This window comes from Coregonus lavaretus (assembly GCF_964263955.1).
Source record: "Coregonus lavaretus genome assembly, chromosome: 6".
NCBI lineage: Eukaryota > Metazoa > Chordata > Actinopteri > Salmoniformes > Salmonidae > Coregonus > Coregonus lavaretus.
In genome coordinates this window covers 66612280-66629119 of record NC_139993.1, presented here as the reverse complement: position 1 = coordinate 66629119, position 16840 = coordinate 66612280, and the positions used below count along the sequence as shown (strand labels likewise).

Genomic DNA, 16840 nt, shown 5'->3' with positions numbered 1-16840 from the left:
CCTCACTCCATCTCCCCTCTCCTCACTCCATCTCCCCTCTCCTCACTCCATCTCCCCTCTCCTCACTCTATCTCCCCTCTCCTCACTCGCTCCCCTCTCCTCTCCTCACTCGCTCCCCTCTCCTCACTCGCTCCCCTCCCCTCTCCTCACTCGCTCCCCTCTCCTCACTCCATCTCCCCTCTCCTCACTCCATCTCCCCTCTCCTCACTCCATCTCCCCTCTCATCACTCCATCTCCCCTCTCCTCACTCGCTCCCCTCTCTAGGATGATGTTATCTAGATAATGAAGTTGGCTTAATTTGAGAACAACACCACAGGCAGTAAGCAGTTAAGATCGCTCTCTTCTACAGAATTACAGGCAGAGTCCAAGTCAGCCTGCTAAGTTAATGTCCTTGGGTATATTAAAGGTGCAAATAAAATGTATTCTTATTCTCCGAACAGAACAGAATAACAGACCGAGTCCTCCTGGTGAAGTGTGTGTCTGTGCTGGGGGTCGTCATCTTCATGTTCTTCCTCAACTCCTTCGTTCCCAGCATTCATCTGGAGCTGGGTAAGCTGCTGTAATGTCTCATTAAAACAGTGGGTAAGCTGCTGTAATGTCTCATTAAAACAGGACCCACTATTTTGGGTCCTGGTCAAAAGTAATGCAGTATATAATAGTGAATAGGAAGCCATTTTAGATGCAGCCTGGAAATGAATGACTAAGAATCACTGCGTTGTTTTCACTGGCTTGACGACTAGTTGTAGGTTCTGTTAGTATAGTAGTGTAATTATACAGTACAGCTTTCTCCCTATCAGATCATCTTAATATGCTACCAACATCTCAATAAGCCCTGTTAAAACCTGATGCTACCAACATCTCAATAAGCCCTGTTAAAACCTGATGCTACCAACATCTCAATAAGCCCTGTTAAAACCTGATGCTACCAACATCTCAATAAGCCCTGTTAAAACCTGATGCTACCAACATCTCAATAAGCCCTGTTAAAACCTGATGCTACCAACATCTCAATAAGCCCTGTTAAAACCTGATGCTACCAACATCTCAATAAGCCCTGTTAAAACCTGATGCTACCAACATCTCAATAAACCCTGTTAAAACCTGATGCTACCAACATCTCAATAAACCCTGTTAAAACCTGATGCTACCAACATCTCAATAAGCCCTGTTAAAACCTGATGCTACCAACATCTCAATAAGCCCTGTTAAAACCTGATGCTACCAACATCTCAATAAGCCCTGTTAAAACCTGATGCTACCAACATCTCAATAAGCCCTGTTAAAACCTGATGCTACCAACATCTCAATAAGCCCTGTTAAAACCTGATGCTACCAACATCTCAATAAGCCCTGTTAAAACCTGATGCTACCAACATCTCAATAAGCCCTGTTAAAACCTGATGCTACCAACATCTCAATAAACCCTGTTAAAACCTGATGCTACCAACATCTCAATAAACCCTGTTAAAACCTGATGCTACCAACATCTCAATAAGCCCTGTTAAAACCTGATGCTACCAACATCTCAATAAACCCTGTTAAAACCTGATGCTACCAACATCTCAATAAACCCTGACTCCTAAGTCCTGATGCTACCAGGAAATTACATTTAGGCTACTGCACTGCTTTTAGACCTGTCACAAATGTATAGTTTTTTTGTAACATTCAGCACTCTGTTGAAGAATACATCACGTGCTGTTTAGGACTATTTAGGTGCTGTTGTTATTGCTGAAACACCCATCATGTCACATTAGGTGCTGTTGTTATTGCTGAAACACCCATCATGTAACATTAGGTGGTGTTGTTATTGCTGAAACACCCAAAATGTCACATTAGGTGGTGTTGTTATTTCTGAAACACCCACAATGTCACATTAGGTGGTGTTGTTATTTCTGAAACACCCACAATGTCACATTAGGTGGTGTTGTTATTTCTGAAACACCCACAATGTCACATTAGGTGGTGTTGTTATTTCTGAAACACACACAATGTCACATTAGGTGGTGTTGTTATTGCTGAAACACCCACAATGTCACATTAGGTGCTGTTATTATTGCTGAAACACCCATAATGTCACATTAGGTTGTACTGTTATTGCTGAAACACCCACAATGTCACATTAGTTAGGTGCTGTTGTTATTGCTGAAACACCCATAATGTCACATTAGGTGCTGTTGTTATTGCTGAAACACCCATAATGTCACATTAGGTGCTGTTGTTATTGCTGAAACACCCATAATGTCACATTAGGTGGTGTTGTTATTGCTGAAACACCCATAATGTCACATTAGGTGCTGTTGTTATTTCTGAAACACCCACAATGTCACATTAGGTGGTGTTGTTATTGCTGAAACACCCACAATGTCACATTAGGTGCTGTTGTTATTGCTGAAACACCCACAATGTCACATTAGGTGGTGTTGTTATTGCTGAAATATCCATAATGTCACATTAGGTGCTGTTGTTATTGCTGAAACACCCACAATGTCACATTAGGTGCTGTTGTTATTGCTGAAACACCCATAATGTCACATTAGGTGCTGTTGTTATTGCTGAAACACCCACAATGTCACATTAGGTGCTGTTGTTATTGCTGAAACACCCACAATGTCACATTAGGTGATGTTGTTATTGCTGAAACACCCATAATGTCACATTAGGTGCTGTTGTTATTGCTGAAACACCCATAATGTCACATTAGGTGGTGTTGTTATTGCTGAAACACCCATAATGTCACATTAGGTGCTGTTGTTATTGCTGAAACACCCATAATGTCACATTAGGTGCTGTTGTTATTGCTGAAACACCCATAATGTCACATTAGGTGGTGTTGTTATTGCTGAAACACCCATAATGTCACATTAGGTGCTGTTGTTATTTCTGAAACACCCACAATGTCACATTAGGTGGTGTTGTTATTGCTGAAACACCCACAATGTCACATTAGGTGCTGTTGTTATTGCTGAAACACCCACAATGTCCCCACAAACACCCACAAACACCCACCCACTCACCCACCCACCCACCCACTCACCCAACCACCCACCCACCCACTCACCCACCCACTCACTCACTCACCCACCCACTCACTCACCCACCCACCCACCCACCCACCCACTCACTCACTCACTCACCCACCCACCCACTCACTCACTCACTCACTCACTCACTCACCCACCCACCCACCCACTCACCCACCCACTCACCCACCCACCCACCCACCCACTCACCCACTCACCCACTCACCCACTCACTCACCCACTCACCCACTCACCCACCCACCCACTCACCCACTCACTCACTCACCCACCCACCCACTCACCCACCCACTCACTCACCCACTCACTCACTCACTCACTCACTCACTCACTCACTCACTCACTCACTCACTCACCCACCCACCCACCCACTCACTCACTCACCCACCCACCCTTCCACCCACTCACCCACCCACTCACCCACCCACTCACCCACCCACTCACCCACTCACCCACCCACCCACTCACCCACTCACCCACCCACTCACTCACTCACCCACCCACCCACTCACCCACCCACTCACTCACCCACTCACTCACTCACTCACTCACTCACTCACTCACTCACTCACTCACTCACTCACCCACCCACTCACCCACCCACCCACTCACCCACCCACTCACCCACCCACTCACCCACTCACCCACCCACTCACCCACTCACTCACTCACCCACCCACCCACCCACCCACTCACCCACCCACTCACTCACTCACTGACCAATTGGCAAGGGTCTTCACTGACATTTTCAACATGTCCCTGACTGAGTCTGTAATACCAACATGTTTCAAGCAGACCACCATAGTCCCTGTGCCCAAGGACACTAAGATAACCACCTGCCTAAATGACTACCGACCCGTAGCACTCACGTCTGTAGCCATGAAGTGCTTTAAAAGGCTGGCCATGGCTCACATCAACACCATTATCCCAGAAACCCTAGACCCACTCGAATTTGCATACCGCCCCAACAGATCCACAGATGATGCAATCTCTATTGCACTCCACACTGCCCTTTCCCATCTGGACAAGAGGAACACCTATGTGAGAATGCTATTCATTGACTACAGCTCAGTGTTCAACATCATAGTTCCCTCAAAGCTCATCACAAAGCTAAGGACCCTGAGACTAAACACCTCCCTCTGCAACTGGATCTTGAACTTCCTGACGGGCCGCCCCCAGGTGGTAAGGGTAGGTAACAACACGTCTGCCACGCTGATCCTCAACACGGGGGCCCCTCAGATGGCTGCGTGGTCCCAAGGTGTTTATACTTGCGTACTATTGTTCGTACAGATGATCGTGGTACCTTCAGGCGTTTGGAAATTGCTCCCAAGGATGAAGCAGACTTGTGGAGGTCAAAAAAAAAATTCTGAGGTATTGGCTGATTTCTTTTGATTTTCACATGATGTCAAGCAAAGAGGCACTGAGTTTGAAGGTAGGCCTTGAAATACATCCACAGGTACACCTCCAATTGACTCAAATTATGTCAATTAGCCTATCAGAAGCTTCTAAAGCCATTACATATCTTTCTGGAATTTTCCAAGATGTTTAAAGGCACAGTCAACTTAGTGTATGTAAACTTCTGACCCACTGGAATTGTGATACAGTGAATTATAAGTGAAATAATTGTTGGAAAAATTACTTGTGTCATGCACAAAGATAGATGTCCTAACCGACTTGCCAAAACTATAGTTTGTTAACAAGACATTTGTGGAGTGGTTGAAAAACGAGTTTTAATGACTCCAACCTAAGTGTATGTAAACTTCCAAATTCAACTGTAAGTAAGCATTTCACTGTAATGTCTACACCTGCTGTATTCGGCGCATGTGGCAAATACATTTTGATTTGATTTGATTTGAGGTCACAGTCAGGGGGTTGACTATTGCGAGCCCCAACCTATTCACTCCCAGAAGATGTTTTTGAAACTCAGCGTCATTACATTTTCATTAGGTTGACACAGAAACATTTAATTTGGCTTTTAATAATAGTCTGGTCATTTAATTATGTGGCATATGTTCATGACATACAATAAACCTGAATATACTTCCTTGAAACGTTCTGTTTGGAAACACAATGGACTGTGAGTAGCTATAGAAAACAACCTGAGTCTCTTTCTGTGAGTAGCTAAAGAAAACAACCTGAGTCTCTTTCTGTGAGTAGCTAAAGCAAACAACCTGAGTCTCTTTTTGGTCTTTGCTTCTTCTCTCCTTCCTCTGCTTCCCTGCTATCTATCTGTTTGAGAGAGGAGAGGAGATGAGAGGTTGTTTTGTTCCTTAACCTTACAAGAGTTAATGTGAAACATCCAAACAAACCACTCCACTAAACTCAGACACTCTATATCTTCCTGGCTGGGCCATGTAGCATCCAGTCATACTCTATATCTTCCTGGCTGGGCCATGTAGCATCCAGTCATACTCTATATCTTTCTGGCTAGGCCATGTAGCATCCAGTCATACTCTATATCTTTCTGGCTAGGCCATGTAGTATCCAGTCATACTCTATATCTTCCTGGCTGGGCCATGTAGCATCCAGTCACACGTTTTGTTCTCTTGCGTATCAACCACTACCACAACAACAATAACAAGACGGAGCCGCCCCTCTGCCCCTGGGGACCGCGGGTTGGGACCGCGGGTTGGGACGCACCGGGTTGGGACCGCGGGTTGGGACCGCGGGTTGTGACCGCGGGTTGGGACCGCAGATTGGGACGCACCGGACGCCACTGAAGCTGGTGCACCTCCTGGGCGCAATAGGAACAGAGCCCCCAGCTGTCTCCGACGAAGCCGTTCTGCTGCGGGGAGTTGTGTGGCTCCTGCCTCCCATGGGTTCAGGCACTGCCTCTGGACAGCCAAAGGAGGAGGGCGAGAGGCGAGTGGGGCGCCGGCGCTCCCGAAGAAGGTTGTCCAGATGGATGGCCATTCGAGATGAGCGCATCCAAGGAAAGGTTGTCGTCCCGGCACGCCAACTCTGTTCAGAATAGGGTGCGGAGCGCCGGCTCATTTAATCCGCTGGAGGCTGCCACGGTCCGGAAGGTGAGGGCGTACTCCTACAGCGGTCTGGGCACCCTGCCGGAGTTGGAGAAGTCGCTCACATCCATTTCTGCCCTCCGGTGGATGGTCGATGACCGTCCTGAACAGAGCCATGAACCATAGGAACCCAGCTCCTCCTCTCCTCTCTCCCAGACGGCCGTAGCCCACTCCAGCGCCTTCCCGGAAATGACCGTGGCAACCTTGGACCTCTCGGTGGTGGGGACTGGATGGAGTCCCGTCATACTTGTCCGGGAGGGACAGTTGGGCAACGCTGACCTGGGCGGACTGCTGGATGGGCTGGGGGACTGGCTCGCTGGGACGAATCGTGGTAGAAGGCCCCTCTGCTAGTTGGAGGTGAATCCTCTCAGGTGGTGTCGAGGCAGTGAAGGACGGGAGGACCTCATCCATAGCCGTACCCAGTTCTTCCAGCTGATCGTGGTGTTGGAGGAGGTGTTGGAGGAGGTGTTGGAGGAGGAGGTGTCCCTGTTCACCGACCGTCTGGCAGATGTCTTTCTCTTCTGCTGCTTCCATATTTAGAGGCAGTAGTCTGTCACATATACCCCTTAGAGTCAGGAAGCAGTTGCAGAAGGTGAGTTTAATGATAAAAATAAGGCAGATTAAGAAAATAGGAGAATCGTACTGAACGTGACCAAAACCAATACTGCTTGATCACTGACGCTACTGAGGACGGGGGAGCAGTGTGACAGCTGGTTATAAACCTATCAAAACCTCTCCTCTCTAACAGCAGGTTTTAAACCAGCCTATCAAAACCTCTCCTCTCTAACAGCAGGTTTTAAACCAGCCTATCAAAACCTCTCCTCTCTAACAGATTGGAGATCTTCTCTTTGTCTGCTGCTGTGTTTCTCTTCAGTGCTAGGACACACACCCTCCTCTTTCCTCATGTCTCTCCCTCTCTCTCCCTCGCTCCCCATCTAGCTCTCCCTCACTCCCCTCTCCTCACTCGCTCCCCTCTCCTCACTCGCTCCCCTCCCCTCTCCTCACTCGCTCCCCTCTCCTCACTCCATCTCCCCTCTCCTCACTCCATCTCCCCTCTCCTCACTCGCTCCCCTCTCCTCACTCGCTCCCCTCCCCTCTCCTCACTCGCTCCCCTCTCCTCACTCGCTCCACTCTCCTCACTCCATCTCCCCTCTCCTCACTCCATCTCCCCTCTCCTCACTCCATCTCCCCTCTCCTCACTCGCTCCCCTCTCCTCTCCTCACTCGCTCCCCTCTCCTCACTCGCTCCCCTCTCCTCACTCCATCTCCCCTCTCCTCACTCCATCTCCCCTCTCCTCACTCGCTCCCCTCTCCTCTCCTCACTCGCTCCCCTCTCCTCACTCGCTCCCCTCTCCTCACTCCATCTCCCCTCTCCTCACTCCATCTCCCCTCTCCTCACTCCATCTCCCCTCTCCTCACTCCATCTCCCCTCTCCTCACTCCATCTCCCCTCTCCTCACTCTATCTCCCCTCTCCTCACTCGCTCCCCTCTCCTCTCCTCACTCGCTCCCCTCTCCTCACTCGCTCCCCTCCCCTCTCCTCACTCGCTCCCCTCTCCTCACTCCATCTCCCCTCTCCTCACTCCATCTCCCCTCTCCTCACTCCATCTCCCCTCTCATCACTCCATCTCCCCTCTCCTCACTCGCTCCCCTCTCCTCACTCGCTCCCCTCCCCTCTCCTCACTCGCTCCCCTCTCCTCACTCCATCTCCCCTCTCCTCACTCCATCTCCCCTCTCCTCACTCGCTCCCCTCTCCTCACTCGCTCCCCTCTCCTCACTCGCTCCCCTCCCCTCTCCTCACTCGCTCCCCTCTCCTCACTCGCTCCCCTCTCCTCACTCGCTCCCCTCTCCTCACTCGCTCCCCTCCCCTCTCCTCACTCGCTCCCCTCTCCTCACTCCATCTCCCCTCTCCTCACTCCATCTCCCCTCTCCTCACTCGCTCCCCTCTCCTCACTCGCTCCCCTCTCCTCACTCGCTCCCCTCCCCTCTCCTCACTCGCTCCCCTCTCCTCACTCGCTCCCCTCTCCTCACTCCATCTCCCCTCTCCTCACTCCATCTCCCCTCTCCTCACTCCATCTCCCCTCTCCTCACTCGCTCCCCTCTCCTCTCCTCACTCGCTCCCCTCTCCTCACTCGCTCCCCTCTCCTCACTCCATCTCCCCTCTCCTCACTCCATCTCCCCTCTCCTCACTCCATCTCCCCTCTCCTCACTCGCTCCCCTCTCCTCTCCTCACTCGCTCCCCTCTCCTCACTCGCTCCCCTCCCCTCTCCTCACTCGCTCCCCTCTCCTCACTCCATCTCCCCTCTCCTCACTCCATCTCCCCTCTCCTCACTCCATCTCCCCTCTCCTCACTCGCTCCCCTCTCCTCTCCTCACTCGCTCCCCTCTCCTCACTCGCTCCCCTCCCCTCTCCTCACTCGCTCCCCTCTCCTCACTCCATCTCCCCTTTCCTCACTCCATCTCCCCTCTCCTCACTCCATCTCCCCTCTCATCACTCCATCTCCCCTCTCCTCACTCGCTCCCCTCTCCTCACTCGCTCCCCTCCCCTCTCCTCACTCGCTCCCCTCTCCTCACTCCATCTCCCCTCTCCTCACTCCATCTCCCCTCTCCTCACTCGCTCCCCTCTCCTCACTCGCTCCCCTCTCCTCACTCGCTCCCCTCCCCTCTCCTCACTCGCTCCCCTCTCCTCACTCGCTCCCCTCTCCTCACTCGCTCCCCTCTCCTCACTCGCTCCCCTCCCCTCTCCTCACTCGCTCCCCTCTCCTCACTCCATCTCCCCTCTCCTCACTCCATCTCCCCTCTCCTCACTCGCTCCCCTCTCCTCACTCGCTCCCCTCTCTCCTCACTCGCTCCCCTCTCCTCACTCGCTCCCCTCCCCTCTCCTCACTCGCTCCCCTCTCCTCACTCGCTCCCCTCTCCTCACTCCATCTCCCCTCTCCTCACTCCATCTCCCCTCTCCTCACTCCATCTCCCCTCTCCTCACTCGCTCCCCTCTCCTCTCCTCACTCGCTCCCCTCTCCTCACTCGCTCCCCTCTCCTCACTCCATCTCCCCTCTCCTCACTCCATCTCCCCTCTCCTCACTCCATCTCCCCTCTCCTCACTCGCTCCCCTCTCCTCTCCTCACTCGCTCCCCTCTCCTCACTCGCTCCCCTCCCCTCTCCTCACTCGCTCCCCTCTCCTCACTCCATCTCCCCTCTCCTCACTCCATCTCCCCTCTCCTCACTCCATCTCCCCTCTCCTCACTCGCTCCCCTCTCCTCACTCGCTCCCCTCTCCTCACTCGCTCCCCTCCCCTCTCCTCACTCGCTCCCCTCTCCTCACTCGCTCCCCTCTCCTCACTCGCTCCCCTCTCCTCACTCGCTCCCCTCCCCTCTCCTCACTCGCTCCCCTCTCCTCACTCCATCTCCCCTCTCCTCACTCCATCTCCCCTCTCCTCACTCGCTCCCCTCTCCTCACTCGCTCCCCTCTCCTCACTCACTCCCCTCCCCTCTCCTCACTCGCTCCCCTCTCCTCACTCGCTCCCCTCTCCTCACTCGCTCCCCTCTCCTCACTCGCTCCCCTCCCCTCTCCTCACTCGCTCCCCTCTCCTCACTCCATCTCCCCTCTCCTCACTCCATCTCCCCTCTCCTCACTCGCTCCCCTCTCCTCACTCGCTCCCCTCTCCTCACTCGCTCCCCTCCCCTCTCCTCACTCGCTCCCCTCTCCTCACTCGCTCCCCTCTCCTCACTCCATCTCCCCTCTCCTCACTCCATCTCCCCTCTCCTCACTCCATCTCCCCTCTCCTCACTCGCTCCCCTCTCCTCTCCTCACTCGCTCCCCTCTCCTCACTCGCTCCCCTCTCCTCACTCCATCTCCCCTCTCCTCACTCCATCTCCCCTCTCCTCACTCCATCTCCCCTCTCCTCACTCCATCTCCCCTCTCCTCACTCGCTCCCCTCTCCTCTCCTCACTCGCTCCCCTCTCCTCACTCGCTCCCCTCCCCTCTCCTCACTCGCTCCCCTCTCCTCACTCCATCTCCCCTCTCCTCACTCCATCTCCCCTCTCCTCACTCCATCTCCCCTCTCATCACTCCATCTCCCCTCTCCTCACTCGCTCCCCTCTCCTCACTCGCTCCCCTCCCCTCTCCTCACTCGCTCCCCTCTCCTCACTCCATCTCCCCTCTCCTCACTCCATCTCCCCTCTCCTCACTCGCTCCCCTCTCCTCACTCGCTCCCCTCTCCTCACTCGCTCCCCTCCCCTCTCCTCACTCGGTCCCCTCTCCTCACTCGCTCCCCTCTCCTCACTCGCTCCCCTCTCCTCACTCGCTCCCCTCCCCTCTCCTCACTCGCTCCCCTCTCCTCACTCCATCTCCCCTCTCCTCACTCCATCTCCCCTCTCCTCACTCGCTCCCCTCTCCTCACTCGCTCCCCTCTCCTCACTCGCTCCCCTCCCCTCTCCTCACTCGCTCCCCTCTCCTCACTCCATCTCCCCTCTCCTCACTCGCTCCCCTCTCATCACTCGCTCCCCTCCCCTCTCCTCACTCGCTCCCCTCTCCTCACTCCATCTCCCCTCTCCTCACTCCATCTCCCCTCTCCTCACTCGCTCCCCTCTCCTCACTCCATCTCCCCTCTCCTCACTCCATCTCCCCTCTCCTCACTCGCTCCCCTCTCCTCACTCGCTCCCCTCCCCTCTCCTCACTCGCTCCCCTCTCCTCACTCGCTCCCCTCTCCTCACTCCATCTCCCCTCTCCTCACTCCATCTCCCCTCTCCTCACTCCATCTCCCCTCTCCTCACGCCATCTGCCCTCTCCTCACTCCATCTCCCCTCTCCTCACTCGCTCCCCTCTCCTCACTCGCTCCCCTCCCCTCTCCTCACTCGCTCCCCTCTCCTCACTCGCTCCCCTCTCCTCACTCCATCTCCCCTCTCCTCACTCCATCTCCCCTCTCCTCACTCCATCTCCCCTCTCCTCACTCGCTCCCCTCTCCTCTCCTCACTCGCTCCCCTCTCCTCACTCGCTCCCCTCTCCTCACTCCATCTCCCCTCTCCTCACTCCATCTCCCCTCTCCTCACTCCATCTCCCCTCTCCTCACTCCATCTCCCCTCTCCTCACTCGCTCCCCTCTCCTCTCCTCACTCGCTCCCCTCTCCTCACTCGCTCCCCTCCCCTCTCCTCACTCGCTCCCCTCTCCTCACTCCATCTCCCCTCTCCTCACTCCATCTCCCCTCTCCTCACTCCATCTCCCCTCTCCTCACTCCATCTCCCCTCTCCTCACTCGCTCCCCTCTCCTCACTCGCTCCCCTCTCCTCACTCGCTCCCCTCCCCTCTCCTCACTCGCTCCCCTCTCCTCACTCGCTCCCCTCTCCTCACTCGCTCCCCTCTCCTCACTCGCTCCCCTCCCCTCTCCTCACTCGCTCCCCTCTCCTCACTCCATCTCCCCTCTCCTCACTCCATCTCCCCTCTCCTCACTCCATCTCCCCTCTCCTCACTCGCTCCCCTCTCCTCACTCGCTCCCCTCTCCTCACTCGCTCCCCTCCCCTCTCCTCACTCGCTCCCCTCTCCTCACTCGCTCCCCTCTCCTCACTCGCTCCCCTCTCCTCACTCGCTCCCCTCCCCTCTCCTCACTCGCTCCCCTCTCCTCACTCCATCTCCCCTCTCCTCACTCCATCTCCCCTCTCCTCACTCGCTCCCCTCTCCTCACTCGCTCCCCTCTCCTCACTCGCTCCCCTCCCCTCTCCTCACTCGCTCCCCTCTCCTCACTCGCTCCCCTCTCCTCACTCCATCTCCCCTCTCCTCACTCCATCTCCCCTCTCCTCACTCCATCTCCCCTCTCCTCACTCGCTCCCCTCTCCTCTCCTCACTCGCTCCCCTCTCCTCACTCGCTCCCCTCTCCTCACTCCATCTCCCCTCTCCTCACTCCATCTCCCCTCTCCTCACTCCATCTCCCCTCTCCTCACTCCATCTCCCCTCTCCTCACTCGCTCCCCTCTCCTCTCCTCACTCGCTCCCCTCTCCTCACTCGCTCCCCTCCCCTCTCCTCACTCGCTCCCCTCTCCTCACTCCATCTCCCCTCTCCTCACTCCATCTCCCCTCTCCTCACTCCATCTCCCCTCTCATCACTCCATCTCCCCTCTCCTCACTCGCTCCCCTCTCCTCACTCGCTCCCCTCCCCTCTCCTCACTCGCTCCCCTCTCCTCACTCCATCTCCCCTCTCCTCACTCCATCTCCCCTCTCCTCACTCGCTCCCCTCTCCTCACTCGCTCCCCTCTCCTCACTCGCTCCCCTCCCCTCTCCTCACTCGCTCCCCTCTCCTCACTCGCTCCCCTCTCCTCACTCGCTCCCCTCTCCTCACTCGCTCCCCTCCCCTCTCCTCACTCGCTCCCCTCTCCTCACTCCATCTCCCCTCTCCTCACTCCATCTCCCCTCTCCTCACTCGCTCCCCTCTCCTCACTCGCTCCCCTCTCCTCACTCGCTCCCCTCCCCTCTCCTCACTCGCTCCCCTCTCCTCACTCCATCTCCCCTCTCCTCACTCGCTCCCCTCTCATCACTCGCTCCCCTCCCCTCTCCTCACTCGCTCCCCTCTCCTCACTCCATCTCCCCTCTCCTCACTCCATCTCCCCTCTCCTCACTCGCTCCCCTCTCCTCACTCCATCTCCCCTCTCCTCACTCCATCTCCCCTCTCCTCACTCGCTCCCCTCTCCTCACTCGCTCCCCTCCCCTCTCCTCACTCGCTCCCCTCTCCTCACTCGCTCCCCTCTCCTCACTCCATCTCCCCTCTCCTCACTCCATCTCCCCTCTCCTCACTCCATCTCCCCTCTCCTCACGCCATCTGCCCTCTCCTCACTCCATCTCCCCTCTCCTCACTCGCTCCCCTCTCCTCACTCGCTCCCCTCCCCTCTCCTCACTCGCTCCCCTCTCCTCACTCGCTCCCCTCTCCTCACTCCATCTCCCCTCTCCTCACTCCATCTCCCCTCTCCTCACTCCATCTCCCCTCTCCTCACTCGCTCCCCTCTCCTCACTCCATCTCCCCTCTCCTCACTCCATCTCCCCTCTCCTCACTCCATCTCCCCTCTCCTCACTCCATCTCCCCTCTCCTCACGCCATCTGCCCTCTCCTCACTCCATCTCCCCTCTCCTCACTCGCTCCCCTCTCCTCACTCGCTCCCCTCCCCTCTCCTCACTCGCTCCCCTCTCCTCACTCGCTCCCCTCTCCTCACTCCATCTCCCCTCTCCTCACTCCCCTCCCCTCTCCTCACTCCATCTCCCCTCTCCTCACTCCATCTCCCCTCTCCTCACTCGCTCCCCTCTCCTCACTCGCTCCCCTCTCCTCACTCCATCTCCCCTCTCCTCACTCCATCTCCCCTCTCCTCACTCCATCTCCCCTCTCCTCACTCGCTCCCCTCTCCTCACTCGCTCCCCCCCCCCCCTCTCTCTCTTTCTCTCTCTCTCTCCCTCCAAAAGACAGGGTTTAATTCTGAGGATTACCTTAATGCTGTGGTTGGGATATGTGTTAGAGTGGGATGCTTTGGTAATGAACCCACCAAGCCTGAACAGAAACATTATCCATCAGCCCCTACCTGGTAACACTCAACTCAATCGTGTTATTGGACAATAAGGCAGAGCACGCTTTGATGGGAATCAAATCCTCTGTCTGGCTCTCTCTCTCTCTCACACGCACAAACAAACACTCTGTTTATCTACGTGGTGAGTCACCTTGTTTGTTTGATTCTCCTCAACGAAGTCTCTCGTCGTGACAGCCTTAAAATGTCCGCCCAGATTCCCCTATCTATCACTCTAACCTGCAAGGGAGGAACGGAGGAATGTTAATAGATGCAGTGAACTCCCGGATTGTGCAGTTAGTCGAAACATAAACTACAAACATCTATTTTGACATTTGAAATCCTGGGGGAGCGGGAAACGTCATTCAGTCTGTCTGTCTATGGCACACTGGAATACATAAAGGTCAACAGATAGGTGTACTGTATTGTTAGATAGGTGTACTGTATTGTTAGATTGCGACGGATTTGTGTCACGGAAAGAGATTAAATAATCTGGGCCAGTTAGAGAGAAAGGCCTTTCCTTATATAGTCTACTAATGCTGACCAGGACCAATAGGGTGCCATTTGGGACGCTATAGGGTGCCATTTGGGATGCTATAGGGGGCTATTTGGGACGCTATAGGGTGCCATTTGGGACGCTATAGGGTGCCATTTGGAACGCTATAGGGTGCCATTTGGGATGCTATAGGGGGCCATTTGGGATGCTATAGGGTGCCATTTGGGACGCTATAGGGTGCCATTTGCTGCGTCATAGTTGGAGAGAAAATAGGGCTTTTTTAGACTTTAGTGAAACAACACCACAACATGTACGGTGGAATTAATATGGAACCGTTCCTGATCCCTTCTCTGTATCTTCTCGTACTCTCTGTCTGTTGGATTTGTTAACTCATTTTATGTTTAAACTCAAGTCTACCATTACTCAGCTTAATTTCATGCACTCTGGACTCAACACCTTAAGGTTTCCTCATGGTCTTTGTGCGTGCCCAAGCACTAAACGCAGTGGGGGTTGCAGTGGCACAGTGTCGGTCAAACAGACTGGCTGTAGACTGGTCTCAGGGTCCTCTCTCCTGTCCTTTACCCCAGGTTGGATAGCTATCCTTGGGGCTCTGTGGGGCTGGCTGTAGTAGGGTGGTTCTAACAGGGTCCTCTCTCCTCTCGGTCCCCCAGGATGGATAGCTATCATCGGGGCTCTGTGGCTGCTGGTGCTGGCTGACGTCCAGGACTTCGAGATCATTCTGCACAGAGTGGAGTGGGCCACGCTGCTGTTCTTCGCTGCTCTGTTTGTTCTCATGGAGGTATGTTTTAATCCTTTGTTTTGTAAAGGGCCCAATCTCACCCCAAAACACAGCCCTTAACCGAACTGGGGCCGGGGGGCTTTGTTTTGTAAAGGGCCCAATCTCACCCCAAAACACAGCCTTTAACCGAACTGGGGCAGGGGGGCTTTGTTTTGTAAAGGGCCCAATCTCACCCCAAAACACAGCCCTTAACCGAACTGGGGCCGGGGGGCTTTGTTTTGTAAAGGGCCCAATCTCACCCCAAAACACAGCCCTTAACCGAACTGGGGCCGGGGGGCTTTGTTTTGTAAAGGGCCCAATCTCACCCCAAAACACAGCCCTTAACCGCACTGGGACCGGGGGGCTTGGCTTAGTGTGTGTGTGTCTGTTTGTCTGTGTGTGTGTTTGTACACGTGCGTCCGTGTGTGTGTGTGTGTGTCTGCGTTCTTGTGTGTGATTAGTGCAGAACCTCTATAAAGTGTTTAGCCGGTCATTGGAAACACTGCAGAACAGGGCCATCAGACAGCACAGGGAGGACAGGCTCTGTCTATTTCAATAAGATGGATGCTGTCCTGAGAAGGACAGTCTCTGTCTATTTCAATAAGATGGATGCTGTCCTCCAGAAGGACAGTCTCTGTCTATTTCAATAAGATGGACGCGGTCCTGAGAAGGACAGTCTCTGTCTATTTCAATAAGATGGACGCGGTCCTGAGAAGGACAGTCTCTGTCTATTTCAATAAGATGGATGCTGTCCTCCAGTAGGACAGTCTCTGTCTATTTCAATAAGATGGATGCTGTCCTCCAGAAGGACAGTCTCTGTCTATTTCAATAAGATGGACGCGGTCCTGAGAAGGACAGTATCTATTTCAAGAAGATGGACGCTGTCCTCCAGAAGGACAGTATCTATTTCAAGAAGATGGACGCTGTCCTCCAGAAGGACAGACAGGCCAGTCTCTGTCTATTTCAATAAGATGTATGAATTATAGACAGTTTCTCTACTCATGGTGAATAGAGAATCAGCATTACACAGTCAAAATAATCACATAGGATTTACTTTTTCATTGTTCTTTAATCAGGGACTGATTTAGACCTGGGACACCAGGTGGGTGCAATTAATTATCAGGTAGAACAGAAAACCAGCAGTAGTCCGGACCTCATAGGGTAAAATGCCCCTGATCTGGAGGGATATAGTTGAGCCTGTTTCATATTTGAGCTCAGAGGCCTTCTTCTCATGGTCAAACCTAAACAAACACATGGTCCTGGTGACTGATGTTCACTTCCTCTTCTCTCTCTCCCTATAGGCTTTGGCCCAGCTGCAGCTTATCGACTATATTGGAGTGCAGACGGCCCTGCTCATAAAAGTAAGTTGACCTTTGTTTTAAAGACTGAACCCCCATCACACTCCTGTCATGTAGAACGGATAAAGCAGCACATGCAGATTATATGATATTGGCCCCGTAATGATTCCATTAGTGCATCTCAATGTGTTCTGTGTTAGAGATAGGGTAGACTGTTGGTAATGGTTCTCAATGTGTTCTGTGTTAGAGATAGGGTAGACTGTTGGTAATGGTTCCCAATGTGTTCTGTGTTAGAGATAGGGTAGACTGTTGGTAATGGTTCCCAATGTGTTCTGTGGTAGAGATAGGGTAGACTGTTGGTAATGGTTCCCAATGTGTTCTGTTTTAGAGATAGGGTAGACTGTTGGTAATGGTTCTCAATGTGTTCTGTGTTAGAGATAGGGTAGACTGTTGGTAACGGTTCCCAATATGTTCTGTGTTAGAGATAGGGTAGACTGTTGGTAATGGTTCCCAATGTGTTCTGTGGTAGAGATAGGGTAGACTGTTGGTAATGGTTCCCAATGTGTTCTGTGGTAGAGATAGGGTAGACTGTTGGTAATGGTTCTCAATGTGTTCTGTGTTAGAGATAGGGTAGACTGTTGGTAATGGTTCCCAATGTGTTCTGTTTTAGAGATAGGGTAGA

At 53.6% G+C, this 16840-nt stretch overlaps 1 protein-coding gene across 1 annotated transcript in view; it reads left to right on the top strand.

Annotated features, from left to right (window-relative positions):
• oca2 (oculocutaneous albinism II) overlaps positions 1 to 16840 on the top strand; it is a gene marked incomplete at both ends in the record, with an annotated part of 84536 nt that overhangs the window by 23902 nt on the left and 43794 nt on the right. Inside the window, 2 exons of the mRNA XM_084163922.1 lie at positions 14754 to 14881; positions 16162 to 16221. Coding sequence (XP_084020048.1) covers positions 14754 to 14881; positions 16162 to 16221 — 188 coding nt within the window. The remainder of the gene's footprint in view (positions 1 to 14753; positions 14882 to 16161; positions 16222 to 16840) is intronic.